The 23,020-nt window shown below is 40.9% G+C and overlaps 1 protein-coding gene across 1 annotated transcript in view; it reads right to left on the bottom strand.

The window, feature by feature from the left end:
• Positions 1 to 1,359: 1,359 nt before the first annotated feature.
• Positions 1,360 to 23,020, bottom strand: part of LOC109256651 (zinc finger protein 780A-like) — a 44,445-nt gene continuing 22,784 nt past the window's right edge. Inside the window, 5 exon segments of the mRNA XM_053905933.1 lie at positions 1,360 to 3,236; positions 3,238 to 5,942; positions 14,678 to 14,773; positions 16,406 to 16,538; positions 19,947 to 20,019. Of these exon segments, the coding sequence (XP_053761908.1) occupies positions 3,141 to 3,236; positions 3,238 to 5,942; positions 14,678 to 14,773; positions 16,406 to 16,538; positions 19,947 to 20,019 (3,103 nt within the window). The 3' untranslated portion in view covers positions 1,360 to 3,140.

The following is a 23,020-nucleotide window of genomic DNA, read 5'->3' as shown; positions in this document are numbered from 1 at the left end:
ACAATAGCCAAGAAGTGGAAATGATCTATTCATCCATCATTGGATGGAGGGATAAAGAAAACGTGGTATTTTGTATTGGAATATTATATATCATATGGAATATTATTCAGCCATAAAAAATAAGGGAATCCTGCCATTTTTAACACATATAAACTTTGAGGGCATTATGCTAACTGAAGTAGGTCAAATAAAGATAAATACTGTATGATCTCACTCACATGTAGAATTCAAAAACACCTGGAACTCAGATACAGAGAACAGATTGGTGGCTTGCCAGTGGTAGGGGTGGGGCTGGGGGATGGGCAAAGGTGGTGAAAGGGTACAAATTTCCACTTAAAAGATAAATAAGTTCTAGGGATGTAATGTATAGCATTGTGACTAGTTAATAATACTATATCATATACCTCAAAGTTGCTAAGGGAGTAGATCTTAAAAGTTTTCATCACACACAAAAAGGTAACTATTGTGAGGTGACAGATGTGTTAGCTTATTATGGTAATCATTTAGCAATATATACATATATGGAATCACTATTTTGTACACCTTAACCTACTCAGTGTTATATGTCAATTATGACCCAAGGCTGGAAAAAACTTAAAAGTAAAAAATGAATCAACAATAGCCAAAGTATGGAAAGAGCCCAAATGTCCATCGATGGATGAATGGATAAAGAAAATGTGGTATATATATACAATGGAGTACTACTCAACAATCAAAAAGAATGAAATCTTGCCATTTGCAACTACATGGATGGAACTGGTGGGTATTATGCTAAGTGAAATTAGTCAGTCAGAGAAAGACAAAGAATCATATGATTTCACTCATATGAGGACTTTAAGACACAAAACAGATGAACATAAGGGAATGGAAACAAAAATAATATAAAAACAGGGACAGGGACAAAACAGAAGAGACTCATAAATATGGAGAACAAACTGAGGGTTGCTGGAGGGGTTCTGGGAGGGGGGATGGGCTAAATGGCTAAGAGGCATTAAGGAATCTACTCCTGAAATCCTTGTTTCACTCTATGCTAACTAATTTGGATGTAGATTTTAAAAAATAAAAAATAAAATTTAAAAAAAAAGTAAAAAATGAAATCTGTTCCCCAACTGTTAATTCCCATTTTTAGTGTTGCTTCCTTGTATTGGCTTAAGGTTTATTCTCTTGTTTTATAGCTTCTTGAGTTGCAGGCTCAATTCCCCCCTCCCCCCCCCTAAAGTTTATCAATTTCTCATGTACCAGATGCAATAAAGGTGCTGGGGATAAAGTGCTGAACAACAACAAAATAAGGTTCTGGTCAAAATAACCTTGTATACACTGAAGAGTATTAATTTTGTACAGAGTATAGCTTCAGGCACATTCTACAAGTTCAATCATGTTTGCATTTTAATGCAATTCATTCCTGAACAGTCTATTTTCATTTTTTATTTTCTATTTGATTTAGGATTTAAATACATGAGTATAAATTTCCAAAGAGGTGACAGTCTCTCCAAAGATCTTTACAATGGAGATCTGGTACCATGTTACCCAAATGATCAAATTTAGTTTTACTAACAAAGTAATGACCTGTCCTTACATGTTTTCTGACATGTTGCAATACGACATACAGACATAACCTACCAAGTATTCTCCCCTCAAAACATTTAATCTGAACCTAATGCAGCCTCTAGACCCAATTTCCTTTGTACAGAAAATACAAAAGCCAGAACAAAGCTAAATGACATATAGAAACAGAAAATCTAAACACATGGCAATTTTCCTGGACTTCTCATGAAGTCAACATTCTAAAAAATTTTTTAAAAAATTAAGGAGAAAGTTTCTAGACCAGTGACTCTCTGTAGCACATACCAAAATCCCCTGCAGAACTAGTAAAGATACAGAGGCTCAGTGGGCCTGGACCTCTGTATTTTTACTAGGAGTCACAGATGATTCTGGTACTCCAGAAAATTTGAGTTACTATCCTAGACTAAAAAAGACTAAAGAGAGCTTAAAACCAAATATAATACATAATCTGGAATGCATGCTATTCAGAAGATGAACTCCTAAAAAAGGCATTTTAGAGGCCAATGAAGATAGGTAATATGGAATTATGGATAAATTCCTTAAGGGTAATTATGGTACTATGGCTATATATGAGATTGTCTTTATGTTTGGGAGATACATACTGATGTAATAAGGGGTAAAGTACATGATGTCTAAAACATATTCTCAATGGCACAACATAAAATATACAGAAAAATAAATGTCAAATTGTTAACAACTCTGAATCTAGAAGGGGTATATGGGTGTTTATTCTTTCAACTTTTTCATACGTGTGGCAATTTTCATGATAAAGAGTTGGATAACATAAATGGATAGCTTTTAGTTTGCTATTCTTTCACTAATATTTAATTTATCTTAACTTCTGGACAGAGAATATAAATTATACATTTTCTGCCTGTTGCCTTTTATAGACAAGTCACTTCAAAAACTCTCCTTGAGTCTTCTACAGCTGTTTTCTCAATATCTCCTCACGCACGAAATCCATAGGGTTTCTTTCCAAAATTAACTTTCTGATGTAACTTAAGGGATGAGCTCTTAATGAAAATCCTCACGTGTTCTTTACCTCCCATGAAATTTTATACGGAAGTTATTTAAAACTTAATAGTGAATGGATGAGGTTTTTCTAAATGATTCACAATAATACACTTTTCCTGTCCTCAGTAACAGTAATGCTAATGGAACAATGTAAAAGCTATCCTTTATGAGCACAAGCATGTGCCAAATACTTTTTCAAGGATTTTCTGTGTACTGTAACACATTTATTCCTATAATTGCACTAGTACTCACTACCATTGCCATTTATAAATGATGCAAAAAGAGGCGAGGCACCTAGTCTAATGTCACATAGGTAGTGAAATAGCAATAAAGCACATGCCTCAGGTAGATGTAGCTTATATTTGTTCCAAGGATAGTTTTTCTCCAGTTGGAGTTTGAAGGCTTTTCTAAATGCATGAAATTAACATACGTAGTAAAATATCTTTCATGATTAGTAAACAATGAACACGACGGCCACCCTGTATTTCTTACGTTTAAAGACTCCCTCATCAGAATGTCTTCTCTACTCTAAAGTGTTTGCTGTGACTGTCAATCCTTCCACATTACTTATACTCAAGGAGTTCCTCACCAGTAGGAATACTGTGCTGTTGAGCAAATCTCAGTCCACGATGGAAGGTCTTCCCACATTCTTTTATATCCATAGGGTTTCTTGCCACTGTGAACTCTCTGATGATGAGTAAGCTGTTCATAACCAGGGAAGGTTTTTTCCCCGCATTCCTTATATTCATAGGACTTCTGACGATTATGAATTTTCTGATGTCGGGTCAGCTGACCAGTCACAGTGAAGGCTTTCCCACATTCTTTACACTCATAGGGTTTCAGACCTGTATGAATTCTCTGATGGGCAATAAACACTGACCTAAGTCTAAAGGCCTTCCCACATTCCTTACATTCATAAGGTTTTTCACCAGTATGAATCCTCTCATGTTGAATAAGGTTTGAGCTACAACTAAAGCTCTTTCCACATTCTTTACATTCATAGGGTTTCATACCTGTATGAATTCTCTGATGGGCAGTAAAGACTGAACTAAGTCTAAAAGTTTTCCCACATTCCTTACATTCATAAGGTTTCTCACCAGTATGAGTTCTCTGATGTACAGTAAGTTCATAATTATTGCTAAAGGCCTTTTCACATTCCTTACATTCATAGGGCTTCTCACCAGTATGAATTTTAACATGTTGAATAAGGTTTGAGCTACGACTGAAGGCCTTCCCACATTCCTTACACTGATATGGTTTCTCACCAGTATGAATTCTCTGATGTACTCTAAGTTCACTACTGCAAATAAAGCATTTCCCACATTCCTTACATTCATAGGGGTTCTCACCAGTATGAATTCTGGAATGTCCAAGAAACTGATAATGATGTCGAAAGGCCTTCCCACATTCCTTACATTCAAAGGGTTTCTCACCAGTGTGAATTCTCTGATGTACTCTAAGGTCTGTACCACGACTAAAGCTCTTTGCACATTCCTTACATTCATAGGGTTTCACACCTGTATGAATTCGCTGATGTTCAATAACTTGGTACTGATGTCTAAAGGCTGCCCCACATTCCTTACATTCAAACGGTTTCTCACCAGTGTGCGTTTTCTGATGTCGAGAAAGTTGTAGGTGAAGTCTAAAAGCCTTTCCACACTCCTTGCATCCGTAGGGTTTCTCGCCAGTATGAATACTCTGATGTTGAACAAGATTTGAACCACGATTGAAGGCCTTGCCACATTCCTTACATTTAAATGGTTTCTCACCAGTGTGAATGTTCCGATGTCGAGTAAGCTGTGTCAGAAGAGTAAAGGCCTTCCCACATTCTTTACATTCAAAGGGTTTCTCCCCAGTATGCATTCTATGATGTTCAATAAGTCGGTAATGATACCTAAAGGCCTTCCCGCACTCCTTACACTCAAAGGGTTTCTCACTAGAATGAATTTTCTGATGCTGAATAAGGTTTGAACCACGATTAAAGCCCTTCCCACACTCTTTACATTCATAGGGTTTCACGCCAGCATGAATACTCTGATGTTGAACAAGGTTTGAGACACGATTAAAGGACTTTCCACATTCTTTACATTCAAATGGTTTCTCACCTGTATGAATGTTCTCATGGCGATGAAGCTGGGTGAGAAGACTAAAGGCTTTTCCACATTTTCCACATTCAAAGGGCTTCTCACCGGTATGAAATTTCTCATGTCGAGTAAGTTGTATATGGAGTCTAAAGGCCTTCCCACATTCCTTACATTCAAAAGGTTTCTTTCCAGTATGAACACTCCGATGTTGAATGAGGTTTGAACCACGACGAAACAATTTCCCACATTCCTTACATTCATAAGGTTTCACACCTGTGTGAATTCGCTGATGCTCAATAAGTTGGTACTGATATTGGAAGGCTGTCCCGCATTCTTTACATTCAAATGGTTTTTCACCAGTATGCGTTTTCTGATGTCGAGAAAGTTGTAGGTGAAGTCTAAAAGCCTTTCCACACTCCTTACATCCGTAGGGTTTCTCACCAGTATGAATACTCTGATGTTGGACAAGATTCGAGCCACGACTGAAGGCCTTGCCACATTCCTTACATGTAAATGGTTTCTCACCAGTATGAATGTTCTGATGTCTAGCAAGCTCTACTGGAAGACAAAAGGCCTTCCCACATTCTTTACATTCAAAGGGTTTCTCACTAGAATGAATTTTCTGGTGCTGAATAAGGTTTGAACCACGATTAAAGCCTTTCCCACACTCTTTACATTCATAGGGTTTTGCACCCGTATGAATACTCTGATGTTGAACAAGGTTTGAGCTACGATTAAAGGACTTACCGCATTCCTTACACTCAAATGGTTTCTCACCTGTATGAATGTTCTCATGGCGATTGAGCTGGGTGGGAAAACTAAAAGCTTTCCCACATTGCTTACATTTAAAGGGTTTTTCACCACTATGAAATTTCTGATGGCGAGTAAGCTGGATAAGAAGTCTAAAGGCCTTCCCACATTCCTTACATTTGTAGGGTTTCTCTCCCGTATGAATACTCTGATGCTGAATAAGATTTGAACCACGACTAAAGTACTTCCCACACTCCTTACATTCATATGGCTTATCTGTATTGTGAATAAGAGAAATATGATGAGTATAAGTATGCATTTTTTCATAGCTTATTATCTTTTGACTGATATACCCCTCTTGATGTCTCTGTCGTCCCCTAAATCTATTTCTGCATTTTGAGTCATTTCTACAATTGGAGGCCTTGAGGCCAGGAGTTTTACTTATTTGCGTTATACTCTGTTTGGGCAAATTTATTTCGTAAATATCATTTTCTGGAGATAACTTCTTAGCTCCATAATTTGACTCCAAATCTGAAAGAAAAGGAGAGAGCAAACACATTTTATTTGTCTGTACATACACATGTACAAAATCCATTAAAGAATACATAACCCTAGGGGCGTCTGGGTGGCTCAGTTGGGTAAGCATCCAACTTTGGCTCAGGTCATGATCTCACGGTTCGTGGGTTCAAGCCCTGCGTCAGGCTCTGCTGACAGCTCAGAGCCTGGAGCCTGCTTCGGATTCTGTGTCTCCCTCTCTCTTTGCCCCTCCCCAACCTGCGCTCTGTCTCTCTCTCTCAAAAAATGAATAACAGTTAAAAAAATTTTTAAAAAAGAATACATAACTCTAAAAATATATAGAGCAAGAAAAATAAAAAAGATATATATTGAAAGTACATATAATATACTTTCAGAGAATTTGAAAAATGATAAGAAAACCTCCAAAAATGAAGAAAGTTTATGTAAATAAGATGGTGATACTCATAATAGGGAAGAGATTAACTGTGAAATTTAGGTATTAAGTCAAAATCCTTTGGTAGGTTTGTTACAAAAGCTGATGTTCAAGCAACTCAGATGCATAGAATCGGAATTTTTAGGAATAAGTCCTAAAATGCTGTATTTTTAACATCCCTATCAGATAATTCTGATGCATATCAAAGTTTAAGGGTCTGTACTTAAACTGTTTTTTTTTTTTAATGTTTATTTATTTTGGGGGGGATAGGGGAAGAGAGAGAGGGAGACACAGAATCCCAAGCAGGCTCCAGGCTCTGAGCTGTCAGCACAAGCCTGACACAGGGGTCAAACCCACGAACCACAAATCATGACCTGAGCCAAAGTCGGACACTTAACTGACTGAGCCATCCAGGCGCCCCTTCTTTTGAGTCTTAAAAAATGAAAATGGTGTCTCCTATAAGCACCTCAGGCCACAGGACTCTCGTATGATGAAAACAGTCTAAGTGAAGCATGAAGTTATTGAAAAAAGGTTCTATCATGTTCTAAGCGCTGAAAGAAGGCAGTGTGGTAGAGACAGGATCCAAAGGATGGCAGTGGCTTCATAGGTGGTCTCATTATCTGTGGCAAGGGTTTTGGATTTTATTGTAAGAGTAAAGGCAAACCATTCAAAACAGTTTAAGTACAGGGGCGCCTGGGTGGCTCAGTTGATTGAGCGTCCAACTTCAGCTTAGGTCATGATCTCATGGCTTGTGAGTTCAAGCCCCACATTGGGCTATCTATTGTCAGCACAGAAGCTGCTTCTAATCCTCTGTCCTCTCTCTGCCCCTCTCTCTGCCCCTCTCGAACTTGCATGCTCTATCTCTCTCAAAAATAAATATTTAAAAAAAAAGAAAAGAAAAGAAAGAAAACCAGTGGGGCTTAACTTCACAAGTTTTTACAATCAGTGGGTAAACTGTACTTAACTCTAGGTACTTTAAAAATCAGCAGGCTTAGTTCTGGGAAAGCCAGAGGTTAATGGGAAATTTGAGTCCCCATCCTTAAAGAGCCAGCATTAACAAACAACCTGCTAAGATACAACACAGAAGCGGCAGTTTGAAAAGTGCCTGCGGTATACATGAAAAACATTTATTTACCAATCTCAGAATGTGTGTTGGAGGTGCAGGGATCTTTAAGAAACTTCTCCAACAACAAAAGAGCTGGCAGGAACCATTCCCTGTGCCACCAACACTTGCCTAGACAGTTGGGAGCTTCAGGGAACCAGTGCAAACACACAACACCGACCTTGCTAGCACTGCATGCCCCACCTCCACATTCTCCTGTGGATCTGCCCCATCAAACCCGCCCCACTCCAAAGTGACTCCTGCTCTGGGGAGGGGGGAAGATAACCACCCCCCTCTCCCCCCCCCCACACACACACACATGGGTATGCCTGCGGTTCTGGCAACTGAACCTCATAGCTAGCAATAGTGTGACCGCAGCCCCGGCAGATGGACTGAGGGCAGGCATCTGGTCTGACTGCCGGCCCTGCCCCCCAGGGAAAGCCTCTCAGGGGACAAGGCATAGAGGGTGCCTTGCAGGTTGGTTCAACTACAGCCCCAGCAGACAGGCTGAGAGCAGGCATCTAGTCTAACTGCTGACACCACCACACTATAAGCCGCTGGAGGCCCCAGACTACCCCTTAACAACACCGAGATCAAATCTTGTCCAAAACAGGCAAAGTGGGGCACTGAGGCCAATGGACTGACAGAGGAGGCTCTGCCACAACAGTGAGGCAGAGGCTGAAAAGCATATGGATCTAGTGAACAGGGGACCCTGCACTGCAGGGCACCATGGGACTTCTCTTCTTCCTAAGGCCACTACTTTTAAGATCAGGAGCTGTAACTGACTCTCCTAATATACAGAAGCAAACACACAGAGTTATATAAAATGAGAAGACAGAGGAATATGTCCCAAATGAAAGAACAGGACAAAACCACAGCAAAAAAGCTAAATGAAATGGAGATAAGCAATATGTCTGATAAAGAATTCAAAGCAATGGTCATAAAAATATTCACCTGACTTGAGAAAAAAGTGCATGATCTCAGTGAGGCCTTCAAAAACAAACAGTAAATATAAAAAAGAACCACTCAGAGATGAAGAACTCAATGACGGAGATAAACAAAACAAAACAAAACAAAACAACACTGAGGGACTCAAGAGCATATTAGAAGAAGCTGAAGAACAGATCAGCGACCTGGAAGACAGTGTAGTGAAAAGCATCAAGCTGAACAGCAAAAAATAAAAAGAATAAAAAATGAGAATAGATAAAGAAAACTCAGCAACATCATCAAGAATAATAACATTCACATTATAGGGATTCCAGAAGGAGAAGAGAGAGAAAAGGCGGCAGAACATTTATTTGAAGAAATAATAGCTGAAAACTTTCCTAATCTGAGGAAGGAAACAGACATCCAGATCCAGAAGGCACAGAGAACTCCCAATAAAATTAACCCCAGGAAGTCCACATCAAGACACACAGTAATCAAAATAGCAAAAAAGTAGTAACAGAGGGAGAATTTTAAAAGAGAAAAATAAATGTTATATAGAAGAGACACCCTTTAAGGCTGTTCTGTTGATTTTTAGCAGAAACTTTACAGGCCAGAAGGGAGGGGTATGATATATTCAAAGTACTGAAAGGAAAAAAACCTGCAACCAAGAATACTCTACCCAGCAAAGCTATCATTCAGAATAGGAGAGATAGAGTCTCCCATACAAACAAATTAAAGGAGCTCATTACCATTTAAACCAGCCTTACAAGAAACATTAAAGGGCATTCTTTGAATGGAAAGAAAAGACCATAATTAGGAATAAGAAAGTTATTGGGGCATCTGGGTGGTTTAATTGGTTGAGCATCCGATTTCAATTTCAGGTCATGATCTCATGGTTCATGAGTTTAAGCCCCACATCAGGCTCTGTGCTGATAGCTCAGAGCCTGGAGCCTGCTTCAGATTCTGTGTCTCCCTCTCTCTCTGCCCTCCCCTGCTCAAACTCTCTCTCTCAAAAATTAATAAACATTAAAAAAAATTTTTTTTAATGGAATAAGAAAGTTAAGAAAGGAAAAAATTTCACAGGTAAATGCAAACATATAATAAAAGTAGTAGATTAATCACTTATAAAACCAGTATGAAGGTTAAAGCACAAAAGCAGAAAAATCAATTATATCTATAAAAATCAGCCAAGGGATTCACTAAATAAAAAGATGTAAAGTATGACATCATATACATAAAACAGAATGGGGGGAGTAAAACTTTAGTTCTTTTAGAATGGACTCAAACTTTAGCAACCATCAACTTAATATAGACTACTATACACATAAGATGTTATCTAAAAAATTTTTTTTTAATATTTATTCATTTTTGAGAGACAGAGAGACAGAGCATGAGCAGGGGAGGGACAGAGAGGGAGGGAAATACAGAATCCGAAGCAGGCTCCAGGCTCTGAACTGTCAGCACAGAGCCCAATATGGGGCTCAAACCCACAAACTGTGAGATCATGACCTGAGCCAAAGGTGGCTGTTTAATCAACTGAGCCACCCAGGCAACCCAAGATGTTATATATGACCCTGATGGTAACCACAAAACAAAAACCTATAATAGATAGAAGATAAAGAGAAAAAAAGCCAAATATAACATTAAAGAAAGCCATCAAACCACAAAGGAAGACAGCAAGAGAAGAAAGGAAGAGAGAACTATAAACACAACCATAAAACAAGTAACAAACTGGCAATAACTACATACCTATCAATAATTACTTCAAATGTGAATGGACTAAATGCTCCAAACAAAAGACCTACAATAACTGAATGGATAAAAAAGCAAGACCCATCTACATGCTGCCTAGAAGAAACTCATATCAGACATAAAGACACATAAAGATTGAAAGTGAATGTATAGAAAATCATCTACCATGCAAATAGAAGCAAAAAGAAAGCTGTGGTAGCAATACTTATATTGGACAAAATAGACTTTAACGTAAAGACTGTAACAAGAGACAAAGAATGACACCACATAATGATAAAGAGGACAATCCAACAATACTATATAGTAACTGTAAATATTTATCCACCCAACATGGAAACACCTAAATACATAAAGCCACTGTTTACAGACATAAGGGAAGAAACTGACAATAATGCAATAATAGTAGGTGGGGTGCCTGGGTGGCTAAGTTGGTTGAGCATCCAACTCTTGATTTCGGCTCAGGTCATGATCCCAGGATTGTGGGATTGAGCCCCACAGGAGGCTCTGCGCTGAGTGTGGAGCCTACTTAAAATCCTCTCTCTCTCCCTCTGTCCCTCTCCCCGACTCATGCTCTCTCTCTCTAAAAAATAATTTAAAAAAATTAGGGATTTTAACACCTCACTTATATCAATGGATAGATCATCCAGGCAGAAATTCAACAAGGAAACCGTGGCTTTGAATGACACATATATTCAGAACATTCCATCCCAGAACAGCAGAACACACATTCTTTTCAAGTGCCCATGCAACATTCTCCAGAACAGATCACATGTTAGGCCACAAAACTTAAAACTACAAAGTGAGGGGCACATGGGTGGCTCAGTCAGTTATGCATCTGACTTCAGCTCAGGTTATGATCTCATGGTTCTTGAGTTCCAGTCCCACGTGGGGCTCTGTGCTGACTCAAGACTGCTTTATTTTATAACCCGATATATGGTCAGTATAACCCAATATATGGACAGCTGGGAGCCAGAAACCTGCTTCGGATTCTGTGTCTGCCTCTCTCTCTGCCCCTCAATTACTCACTCTCTCTCTCTCTCTCAAAAATAAACATTAAAAACAGAACAAAACAAAACAACTATGAAGTGAGTGCCACTGACCACATTTCAAAGAAAATAGCTCCAACATGGGGCGCCTGGGTGGCTCAGTCGGTTGAGCATCTGACTTCAGCTCAGGTCATGATCTCACAGTTCATGGGTTTGAGCCCCATGTTGGGCTCTCTGTTGACAGCTCTGAGCCTGGAGCCTGCTTCAGATTGTGTCTCCCTCTCTCTCTGCCCCTCCTCTGCTCTCTCTCTCTCTCTCTCAAAAATAAACATTTAAAAAAACACACACAAAACAAACTTGAGACTACAAATACACATTCCTTTCTCAATCACACAGAACATTTATAAAAACTGACCATATATTGGGTTATAAAATAAAGCAGTCTCGACATATTTTAAATGAGTGAAATCATTTACTACAGTCTCTGGCCATACTAAAATCCTGCTGAAGCTCAACTCAGAGATTATTCATTCCTTTGGAAATGGAAAGGCATACTTGGTTGACGAAAACCACAGCAATCTCTAAAGAGACTGGATGTGATGTGATTCTTCATGATGCTATTGGAATCCACTGTGGAGCCTTCGGAAGCAAGTCATGAGAAAAATCTTTAAAGCACATGAATTCAGAATGCCACGCTTTAAGTAAACTAGCCTGTACTTAGACTCCAAAGAAGAGTGAGAGAGAAAAACCAAAGTAAAAAAAATTAAAATAAATTTTAAGGCACAAAACCTCTTTAGATAAAAAGGGACTGAAGAAACCTAACCATAAAAAAAAAAAATAATAAAAATATCAGGGTTTATATTGACTATTTATATTGACTATTTTCCATTAAAAAAAGCAGGGCTTTTTTTGAGGGGAAAAAAAGGGGGGGGGGGGGTGGGGGAAATGTACAAGACAAGCCTAGAAACAGGCTGTCTTATTAGACAGGAAGGAGTCTCTCAAAGGCCACCAGGGTCATGTTAAAAGGGCTCCAGAGCCAACTCGAAGAGGTTCGCACTGGCCAATTGGTGGGACAATTTGACAGTCAGCAAACATAGTAACAACAGAGGGAAGTACATCAAATATTATAATTCCATGTATTCCTAATCATCATAAAAAAGGAGTCACCTTTGAAAGGACGCTAGGAAACCAACTCATTATTTAGAAAATTAGTGAGCAAAGGAAAAGAATACCTTTAATTTTTTTTAAATGTGAGATTGCTATTATATATTTTTTTAATTTTGTTAAACACTTATTTATTTTTGAGAGAGAGACAGAGGGAGAGGGGGATGGGGCAGAGAGAGAGTGAGACACCGAATCCGAAGCAGGCTTTAGGCTCTGAGCTGTCAGCACAGAGCCCAACATGGGGCTCGAACCCACGAACTATGAGATCATGACCTGAGCCGAAGTCGGCTGATCAACCGACTGAGCCACCCAGGCACCCCAATATCTTCAATTTTCTATCTGATCTGTATATCTGAGTAACCAAGTAGTAAATAACGTGATATTTCTTTTTACAGATGCATCCTAGCTAATAAAGAATAAATGACAGAATTATAATATCACCAATTTACAACCTCTAGTGAATTAAGGGACATAGTAACTGACTATCCATGACTGCTAACAACATTAAAACAAGAAACCCGGATACCACATGCCGATGGACTGAAGAATATTACCATTATCTAGGAAAACAGTCTTGCCAAAAAAAAAAAATTCCCTCAAAAGTTTGATTAAGCTTCTAGACTCAACTATCATTTTACAGGAAATGGGAGACAGTGGAACATGTTCCTCCATATCACCAAGACGCAATCAGCAAAATCCAGATGGTGTGAAACTACAGGACAAATGATCTGACTTAATCAAGAAAAAACTGTTAACAACAAAATCAAGAAGAACCTTTAATTTGAAAGAGACTTAAGACTTTTTAAAACAAAAGGCCACACAAAATCAGACTGGAGATGCTCACTCAGACAATAAACCTCTAGAGAAAAACTCTCCTTCAGGGAAGGAAAGGTTTGTGCGTGCAAACAGACACAAAACAGGCTTCCGGGACAGCTGGCAAAATCCTAACTCACAACCTGGTGTTTCATATATGTACATCTTAAAACAACTAATCATGCAATCCTTTGTTTTATGTGGTCTTCTGTATTCTTGTCATCCTTTGTTTAAAGAGTAAGAAATGAGGAAAACTTTCAATACAGATCAGAACACGGCTGTAAGTAACTCTGGGGAAAACATTCTATACTCCTCACAATAACAATCAGGACCTCGTATGATCTGGTCCTGGCCTAACTCCCAGACCGCCCTTCCTACCATCCTTCCCATATTCTGTTCTAACCTTCTTACAGCTCCCAGTCACACAGAAATCACTTCCATCTCAGGGCCTCTGTGTCTCCCGCTTAGTCTGAGCAGACAGAATGCTCTGTCCCATCTTTGTGGCCCGAAACCTTCCTTCACAGTTCTATGCAAGCATGCCTACTTCAGGACATGCGCTCTGAACACCCAAGCCCTGTTATTCTTTTTTTTTTTTTTTTAATTTTATTTTTAATTATTTTTAATGTTTTTTATTTATTTTTGAGAGAGTGCCAGCTGGGGAAGGGCAGAGAGAGGGAACAGAGGATCTGAAGTGGGCTCTGAGCTGACAGAAGCGAGCCCGATGTGGGGCTTAAACTCAGGAACCTCAAGATCATGACCTGAGCTGAAGTCGGATGCTCAACTGACTGAGCCACCCAGGTACCCCGATTTATTTATTTTTGAGAGACAGAGAGAGCAAGCAGGGTAGGGGCAGAGAGAGAGGGAGAGGGAGCAGCCCAAGCAGGCTCCCACTGTCAGTTTAGAGCCCGATGCTGGGCTCAAACTCACAAACCATGAGATCATGACCTACGCTGAAATCAAGAGTCAGACACTTAACCAACTGAGCCACCCAGCACCGCCCCCCCAACCGAGCTCTGTCATTCCTACCCCATTACTCCTATATACTTGTCTGCACAGCATGATTCCTGACATTACAGATTTGCTCATGGGCTTGTTTAACCCACGTCTTGCCAACTGCAGGTAAAGTCCACAAGAGCAGGGACTCATCAGTCATGTTCATTTCACTGTACAGACAATGCTGAGCAGTGCTTTGCTGGGAGTGGACACTCAATAAATATTTGCTGAATATATGAATGCATTTTTTAGACACTGGAAACACATGTAGAAATTCAAATGCAAAAGTAGAGCTGGAAAACAGCTGGATGCAAAATACATGTTAAAAGATCATACTGGGAAAGAAATCAGGCACTCCGCTGAAAGGGGAGGAAATAAGAGAACAAAAATGAGAGGTGACTGGCAACAGATGAAGTTCCTTGGAGAGCCCACGCTGTGAGCTTTACTTCCTTCCCGGGTCTCGGGCATCTTTATCTAACAGGTCTTGGGTCTCTGAAGGAATTTTCCAAACCACATCTCAGGGATGTGAGTCATCTCTGACCCTCTCCTGACCCTCTCTGCCGGCTTCTCCCCTACTCACCTGGGTACCATCCACTTGTTTCTTTCCTCACAACCACCCAAGGCTCTTTCTCTTGCTCCAGTAAGGTAATCACATCTGGCTTAGAAATGGACCTTCCTGCTTAAAAAAAAAAAAAAAATGATACATGGTATAGAAAAAGAATTTTTTAAATCTACAAAACCTCACAAAACAAAACTTTGGTTAAGACCTGGTTAAATTTGTAATAATTTAAAAGTCAAAATGATACTAAGAAAAGACTTCAGAGAAGGGTTGAGAAGATTGTATGAGAGCAGCTAGGTTAGACAAAGGACTCACGTTATTTATTTATTTATTTATTTATTTATTTATTTATTTATTTATTTTTAGGACTTATGTCATTTAAACTCACATAGGGTCTGTCCTTTGAGAAGAAGTACAATTCAGTAGCTGAGAACATGAACCTTCAAGCCAGACTGCCTGGTGAAAACCCTGTCCTGATACCCAGTAGCAACAGGACCCCAGGCAAGCCATCTAAACTGTGTCCATCAGTTTTCCCATCTCTAAAATGGGGATGATAATAATACCTACTTTATAGGGTTGGTATTAAAATTATTTAGTATATGTAAAACACTTCCAACATTGCCTAGCATATAGTACTACAAAGTTAATAGTATTTTTATTGTTGTTCTCTATTTTGCCTCCTTAACATTCTAGTTCATTCTTAATATGTTCATTTCGTGAAAAATACAAACTTTACAGCCTGAAACTACAAAGCAGGTAAAGGAATGTCTGTTAAAGGAAATGGAATGTGTCTGCTTTGGTTTTAAATGAATTTGGTTGACCCAATCAATACCACATAAATCATAGAGGCTCTTTTGATAGAAAAACTCAAAACACTGTTCTTCTTCCAAGTGGGTCAGAAAAAACCCAGAACATCTACAGTAATTCTGAGATCAAACACAATATGAAACCTGTCTTAGAGAATGATCATACAATACATGTCCAAGATTCCTAATTCTGTCCCTTGGTCATTAAGAAAGGGGCAGTGACAGAGAGGGCAAGCGTAAGGGAGAAAGTTCAGAGGGGTGGGCAAGATGCAGGCATTTCATGCACATGCCCATTTTCAACCCAACCAATCCCAAACTATTTCCTTTGGGAACAAGAAGGAACTTGGCTTTTTTTTTTTTTTTTTTTTTAATGTTTATTTATTTATTTTTGAGAGAGAGTGCGCAAGGTGGAGAGGGGCAGAAAGAGAGGGAGACAGAGAATCCGAAGCGTGAAGCCTGATGTGGGGCTCAAACTCAAGAACCGTGAGATCATGACCTGAACTGAAGTTGGACACTTAACCACCCAGGCAGCCCTGAACGCATCTATTTTTTTTTTAATTTTTTTTTAAGGTTTATTCATTTTTCAGAGACAGAGAGAGACAGAGCAGGAGGTGGGAGGGGCAGAGACAGAGAGGGAGACACAGAATCCGAAGCAGGCTCTAGGCTCTGAGCTGTCAGCATAGAGCCCGATGCGGGGCTCAAACTCACAGACCGTGAGATCATGACTTGAGCCGGAGTCGGACACTTAACAGACTGAGCCACCCAGGCACCCCAGAACACATCTATTTCTTAAAACACAGTCCTGAAATTCATGGTGAAGAAAGCTGATATTCCAGAGAACAGACACTAACAATTTATTAATAATTACAATTGCTCAATACTAATTTTATTGCAAAACGAATTAATCTCTCCAATTAATTAACATCAGGGGAAATAGTCTTACCCAGTGAGAGCAGGTGGCTATAGTTCTCCAACATCACGTCCCTGTACAAAGCCCTCTGAGCAGGGTCCAGACACGCCCACTCTTCCTGGGAGAAGCTGATGGCCACGTCCCTGAATGACACAGATCCCTGAAACTACACACACACATGCATCATGGTGAAACCGAAGGAAATTATTTCAAGGGGAACACAGAGGGGGGTGAAGAACCACACTGCAGGAAAGGAGTGACTGGGAACTGTGCAGGGTGCCTGCAAGTTCTTGCGGTGTCCCGCTGCTGCAGAGCAAACTTCTTGTGTGCCGCGGGATAACCTACTTACCCCGGCACGTCTGGAATGGATAAAGAAAATGTAAAGTCATATTTCAAGGAGAGGAGATACCAACTTACATAGGCCATGTTTTTAGAATGACAAAATTGGTCCATTTTCCTCACGCTTCCACTCCTAGAGAGAATAAGAGAAGGGCTTAAGCCAAGCTGTGCCTTGGTGCCAAGTGACTTAAATTAATACAAAACTCTTTTTGGGGAGCCCGAGTGGCTCAGTCAGTTAAGCGTCTTACTTTTGGGTTCGGCTCAGGTCATGATCTCACGGTTCGTGACTCTGAGCCCCATATTGGGCTCTGTGCTGACAATGGGGAGCCTGCTTGGGATTCTCTCTCTGCCCCTCCCTGCCTCTCTCTCTCTCTCTCTCTCTCAAAATAAATAAACTTAATAAAAAAAATAGGGGTGCCTGGGTGGCTCAGTCAGCTGAGTGTCCGACTTTGGCTCAGGTCGTAATCTCGCGGTTTGTGGGTTGGAGCCCCACGTCGGGCTCTGTGCTGACAGCTCAGAGCCTGGAGCCTGCTTCGGATTCTGTGTCTCCCTCTGTCTCTGCCCCTCCCCAACTCACTCTCTCTCTGTCACTCTCTCAAAAATAAACATTAAAAAAATAAAAACAATACAATTTGTTCTTCCATTTCTATGTTCCAATTACTTCCTAAAATCCCTCTTCTGTCCCTCTCTGCTTCACACACTCTCCTTTTCCCTCTCTCCCGTCCGCCATACAAACTGGCATCAAATGTGAGGAGTCCGGACAAAATCAAGCTCTTCCCTCAAGCCACAAGGAACACGTTGTCCTCCAAAATATCTCAACAAGAGGGATCCTCCGTTCTCTGGATATGTGACTAGGCCTAGGACGACTGGGCTACTCATCCCACTCTGTGCAGATTCTCCTCCCTTGGTCCCACCTTTCAGGACTAAGAAGGGGTCACATTATCCAAATCAGAACCTCTCTGTGAACTCAGGACTGGGAGAAGTGGGGCAAGGCAAGAAAACTGGAAAGGATGTAGATGGAACTGCTCGGCAGTGTTCGGTTTTCTAAGTCCAACAAAGCCAACTGGTTAAATACAGCAGGGCATCCACGTAATGGAATACGAAGTAGGAAAAATCAGGTTACAAAATAGGATGCAGAATATGACTATGTCTGTAAAATATATGTGTGTATAGGGGTGCCTGCGTGGCTCATTTGGTTGAGTGACCGACTCGATTTTTGGCTCAGGGCACGATCTCACAGTTCGTGAGATCAAGCCCTGCGTCAGGCTCCATGCTGACAGCAAAGAGCTGTTTTGGAATTCTCTCTCTCTCCCTCTGCCCCTCCCCCCACTCATGCTCGCTCGCTCACTCTCTCTCTCAAAATAAATAAACATTTAGGGGTGCCTGGGTGGCTCAGTCAGTTAAGCATCTGACTCTTGGTTTCGGCTCAGGTCATGATATCACGGTTTCGTGGGTTCGAGCCCTGCATCGGGCTCTGCACTGACAGCATAGCACCTGCTTGGGATTCTCTCTCTCCTTCTCTCTCTAACCCGCCCCTACTTGTCCTGTCTCTGTCTCTCTCAAAATAAATCAATAAACTTTAGGGAAAAAAAAAAGTATATCTAATTTCAAACATAGTATCCTGTCATTAGTAAAAAGAACTCACAAGTTTTACTTTCATATTCAGGATATGAATCTGAACTAAGACAACCTCTGAGTGCCTCTGTCTCCTCATTAGTAAAACAGGAATAGAGTAAGGAGCACAGAGGGTCGTCAGGAAGAATACTAAGAAAATTCAATGAAAATGCACAATGACACACACGAACTGCTTGATATGTGCCATCATTATTATTGAGGATAAAGATTACATTTGTTAAAGGAACTCTACTGTTTCCCTTTTTCTCGTGTAAATCATATAATAAAATGCGGCGTAAGGCCTGCTCTTTCTTAGAACGCTACCCTGAAACATTCAGAGCCTAGCCTGGAGAATGTAATTCTTTTTTCTTTTTTAATTTTTTTTTTTAATGTTTATTTATTTTTGAGGCAGAGCACAAGCAGAGGAGGGGCAGAGAGAGAGGGAGACACAGAATCCGAAGCAGGCTCCAGGCTCTGAGCTGTCAGCACAGAGCCCAATGCAGGGCTCAAACTCACAAACTGCGAGATCATGACCCGAGCCGAAGTCGGATGCTTAACTGACTGAGCCACCCAGGTGCCCCCATATATCACATATTCCTAATGTCCCTGTTGTATAGAAGGTGAGAGGAATGAGGTAAAATGACCACGCATAAACAAGAGCTAAAACGTATCAAGCACTTGCTGTATGCCTGGCACTGCTCCAAGGGGCTTTATACACATTAACTCACTTAAAACAGCTTTTTTTTTTTTTTAACATTTATTCATTTTTAATGAGATAGAGAGAACAGAGCGTGAACAGGGGAGGGGCAGAAAGAGAGGGAGACAGAATCCAAAGCAGGCTCTGAGCTGTCAGCACAGAGCCGGACACGGGGCTCGAACTCACTGACCAGGAGATCATGACCTGAGCCAAAGTCGGACACTCAACTGACTGAGCCACCCAGGCGCCCCACACATTAACTCATTTAACATTCATTACAAACCTGAGACAGCCAGGAAGCAAACCAATATTCCAACCCAGGCACTCTGGATCCACAGCCCTTAGTTTCAACCACACTACACTGCTTCCCAAGGTCCACACAAAAAGAAGCCCCAAACACAACTCAAGCTGCCAAACTTCCACAAGATGTGGCCAGCAATGCAAATTTCAACTGATGGAACTTGCTAGAAAAATCCTGGCTCTTACTGATACCACCTCCTGTTGCTATCACTTCTCCCATTTCTGAAAGCCTCACATACTGAATGAAATAAGCTAATGATCTCTGTTCTGCCCTTGCTTTGAAAAGCAGGCCCTTAAAGAGCAAAAGATATAAGGTGTGTGGTTCCACTTAAACACTAATCTCTTTCTTACCAAATCGGAGTCCCGAAAATAAAGCTTTAACATCAATCGCTGGAGGCTTATTTCCGTGTCATCTTAGAAAAACAGAGTGCCCAAGCAGATGTGAAAAATTTACCCAATGGCTAAGTGAGTAGTAAGTGAAGAAGTGAGGGCAATGGGGGACCAAATGGCGGGGTATCAATTTGCACGTCTCCCCTACATTTCCTGAAAGTTTACTGGAACCTATATAGTCTAAAACCAAAAAAACCTTTTTTTTTTCTTAAGCCAAATAAATCACGAACTCACCCTTGACTTTAGATGTACAGCAATAATACTCTCATCCTCCTGGGGGTCCTTCTTTGGGATAATGGTAACGACTCTGGGGAAGGAGAAGGAGATGGAAAGCATGAGACCCCAGGCTTTTCTTGGGAGTGCAGACTAAATCTGAGAGCACACTCCGGGGCCACACCTCCCTTATTTCGCCCCAAAAGGGGCGGAAGTAAAAGGAGGAATCAGTCTCCCTGGTCCCTGGAAGCTGGTCCCTGGGGACAGAACTCGGAGAATGCGGTGGGTCTCAGCAAGTAGCTGCCCTCGTGGGGGCCCCAGAGAGGCACTTCCAGCTCTAATATTCCCATCCCAGGTCCAGGTCTGGACTCTCCTGAGGAAACTTCCATTCTAGGCTCAGTATCTGACCTCCCTACAGGGGCCACTGCTCTGCTGCAGCCACGTGGCTGGGAGAGAAGACGAAGGAAGCAGCGGGCCAATGGTCCCACTGACACACACACCTCCACAGCAAAGCACTACTCAGTGTCCACACGCCCCCTCTCCCCTCACCGCAGCACAAGGCGCGCCCCCAAGCACAGACTCCCACATTCCTCGTCCGCCACTCGCGCTCGCACAATCCCCCTCCTCGCTGCACGCTCGCACACGGGCCGCCGAGGCTCCTTCGCGTGCCTGTCAGCGCCCGGTCCTGAGGTCCTCTCTCTGCCCACCCACACTGGCAGTCCCTCCGCCTGGGGTCCTGATGAGCACAGGCAGCCACTGGTTTCTTCCTCCACCTTAGGGCCTCACCCTACCAGGACAACGACCCCCGCATGCCAGAAGCGGCCGCTAACTCGGCGTAGTGGCCGCTGGGAAATGCAGTCCCAAAGAGGAAATGACTCGGAAGCCTAGGGTTGGGCGGATCGATTGATCCCGGCAGGCAACCTGGGCCCGCCCCTAAGGGTGCCCAGTGATTTGTGGGAATTCCAGTCTCCCTGAGTGCGCAGCCGCAGGCTGCTGCTGACTGAGGATTCGCCTGGAAGGAGTATTGCTGCGTCTTAGACCGTCGGTGTAACTTACTTTTCTCTTAGTGGAGAAGAATGCAAATGAACACAACTATTAAAGAAGGTGGAATATTACATATGGAAAACCCAAAAGACTCCACCAAAAAACTCAGAATAAATGGATTTAGTAAAGTTGCAGGATACAAAATCTACATACAAAACTTGATTATGTTTCTGCACGCGAACCACAAACTGAAAAACAAATTAAGAAAAAAAATCCCATTCACAATAGCATTAAAAACAATACAAACTTAGGAACAAATTTAACTAAGGAGGTGCATAAGCTACACTTGATGAAAGAAATTGAAGAAGACACAAAAAATAAATGGAAGGACATCCCATGTTCCTGGATTAGAAGAATTAATATTGTTAAAATGTCCATACCACCCAAAGAGATCTACACATTGGATGGAGTCCCTAACAATGTTCCAGTGGCATTTTTCACAAAAAATAGGAAAAAAAAATCCTACAATTCATATGGAAGCACAAAAGACTTCGAATAGCCAAAGCAATCTTGAGCAAAAAGAGTAAAGTTGGAGACATCACACTTCCTTACTTCAAATTATATTATAAAGCCGTAGTAATCAAACACTATGGTGCTGATAAAAACAGAACATAGATCAATGGAACAGAATAGAGAGCCCAGAAATAAACCCATACATATACAATCTTCAACAAGGGAGCCAAGAGTACATAAGGGGAGAAGGATAGTTTCTTGGATAAATGGTGCTGGGAAAACAGGATATCCATATGCAAAAGAATTAAAATCAACTCAAAATGGATTAAAGAAACATAATACCTAAAACCACAAAACCCTAGAAGAAAACAGAGAAAAAGCTCCTTGGTATTGGTCATGACAATGATTTCTCGGCTATAACACCAAAAACACAAGCAACAAAAGCAAAATAAAAAAGTGGGACTAATTTAAACTCAAAAACTTCATAGCAAAAGAAACAATCAACAAAATGAAAAGGAAAACTATGGATTGGGAAAAAAATATTTGTAAACCATATTATAATACAGGGTCAATATCCCAAAAAAAAAGTCCTATAATTCAATAGCTCAAATATATATATTTGATTTAAAAATGGACAAAGGACCTGAATAGACATTTCTCAAAGATGGCATATAAATGATCAACAGGTACATGAAAGGATGCTCAACACCACTAATCATCAGGGAAATGCAAATCAGAACCCAATGAGATATTACCTCACATCTGTTAGAATGGCTATTATTAAGAGAAGAAAAGATAATAAGTGTTAGTGAAGATGTGGAGAAGAGGGAATCTTTGTGCACTGCTGGTGGAAATGTAAATTTCCAGTGTGCAGTCACTGTGGAAAACAGAATGGAGGGATGTTCAGTGTGGCATATATATACAATGGAATATTATTCATCCTTTAAAAAGAAGGAAATCCTGCCATTTGTGACAACATGGGTAAACCTGGAGGAAATTATGCTAAGTGAAATAAGACAGAGAAAGACAAATATTCTCTTACTTATATTTGGAATTGAAAATAGTAAAAAAAAAAATCATAGATGCAGAGAGTAAAATTGTGGTTGCCAGGGGCTTGGGGAGGGGGAAACAGGGAGGCGATGGTCAAGCAGTACAAAGTTACAGTCATGCAGGGCGCCTGGGTGGCTCAGTCGGTTAGGCGGCGGACTTCAGCTCAGGTCACGATCTCGCGGTCCGTGAGTTCGAGCCCCGCGTCGGGCTCTGTGCTGACAGCTCAGAGCCTGGAGCCTGTTTCAGATTCTGTGTCCCCCTCTCTCTCTGCCCCTCCCCTGTTCATGCTCTGTCTCTGTCTCAAAAATAAATATAATAATAATAATGCAGGAGGAAACTTGGTAGGTGACGGATATGTCTATGACTTTGATGATGGTGATGGTTTCACAGATGTATACTTATCCTCAAACTCGTAGAGTTGTATACATTAAATATGTGCAGCTTTTTACCTGTTGATCATACCTCAATAAAGTAATTTTTAAAGTAATTGCACTAATTCACAGTCTTATAGAAAGTACAGAGGAGTTCCCATTGTTTTTCATCCACGT

This window comes from Panthera pardus, unplaced genomic scaffold (genome assembly GCF_024362965.1).
Source record: "Panthera pardus isolate Hobbes unplaced genomic scaffold, ASM2436296v1 HiC_scaffold_18, whole genome shotgun sequence".
In the NCBI taxonomy this organism is placed as follows: Eukaryota; Metazoa; Chordata; class Mammalia; order Carnivora; family Felidae; genus Panthera; species Panthera pardus.
This window is presented reverse-complemented; position numbering and strand designations above follow the sequence as displayed.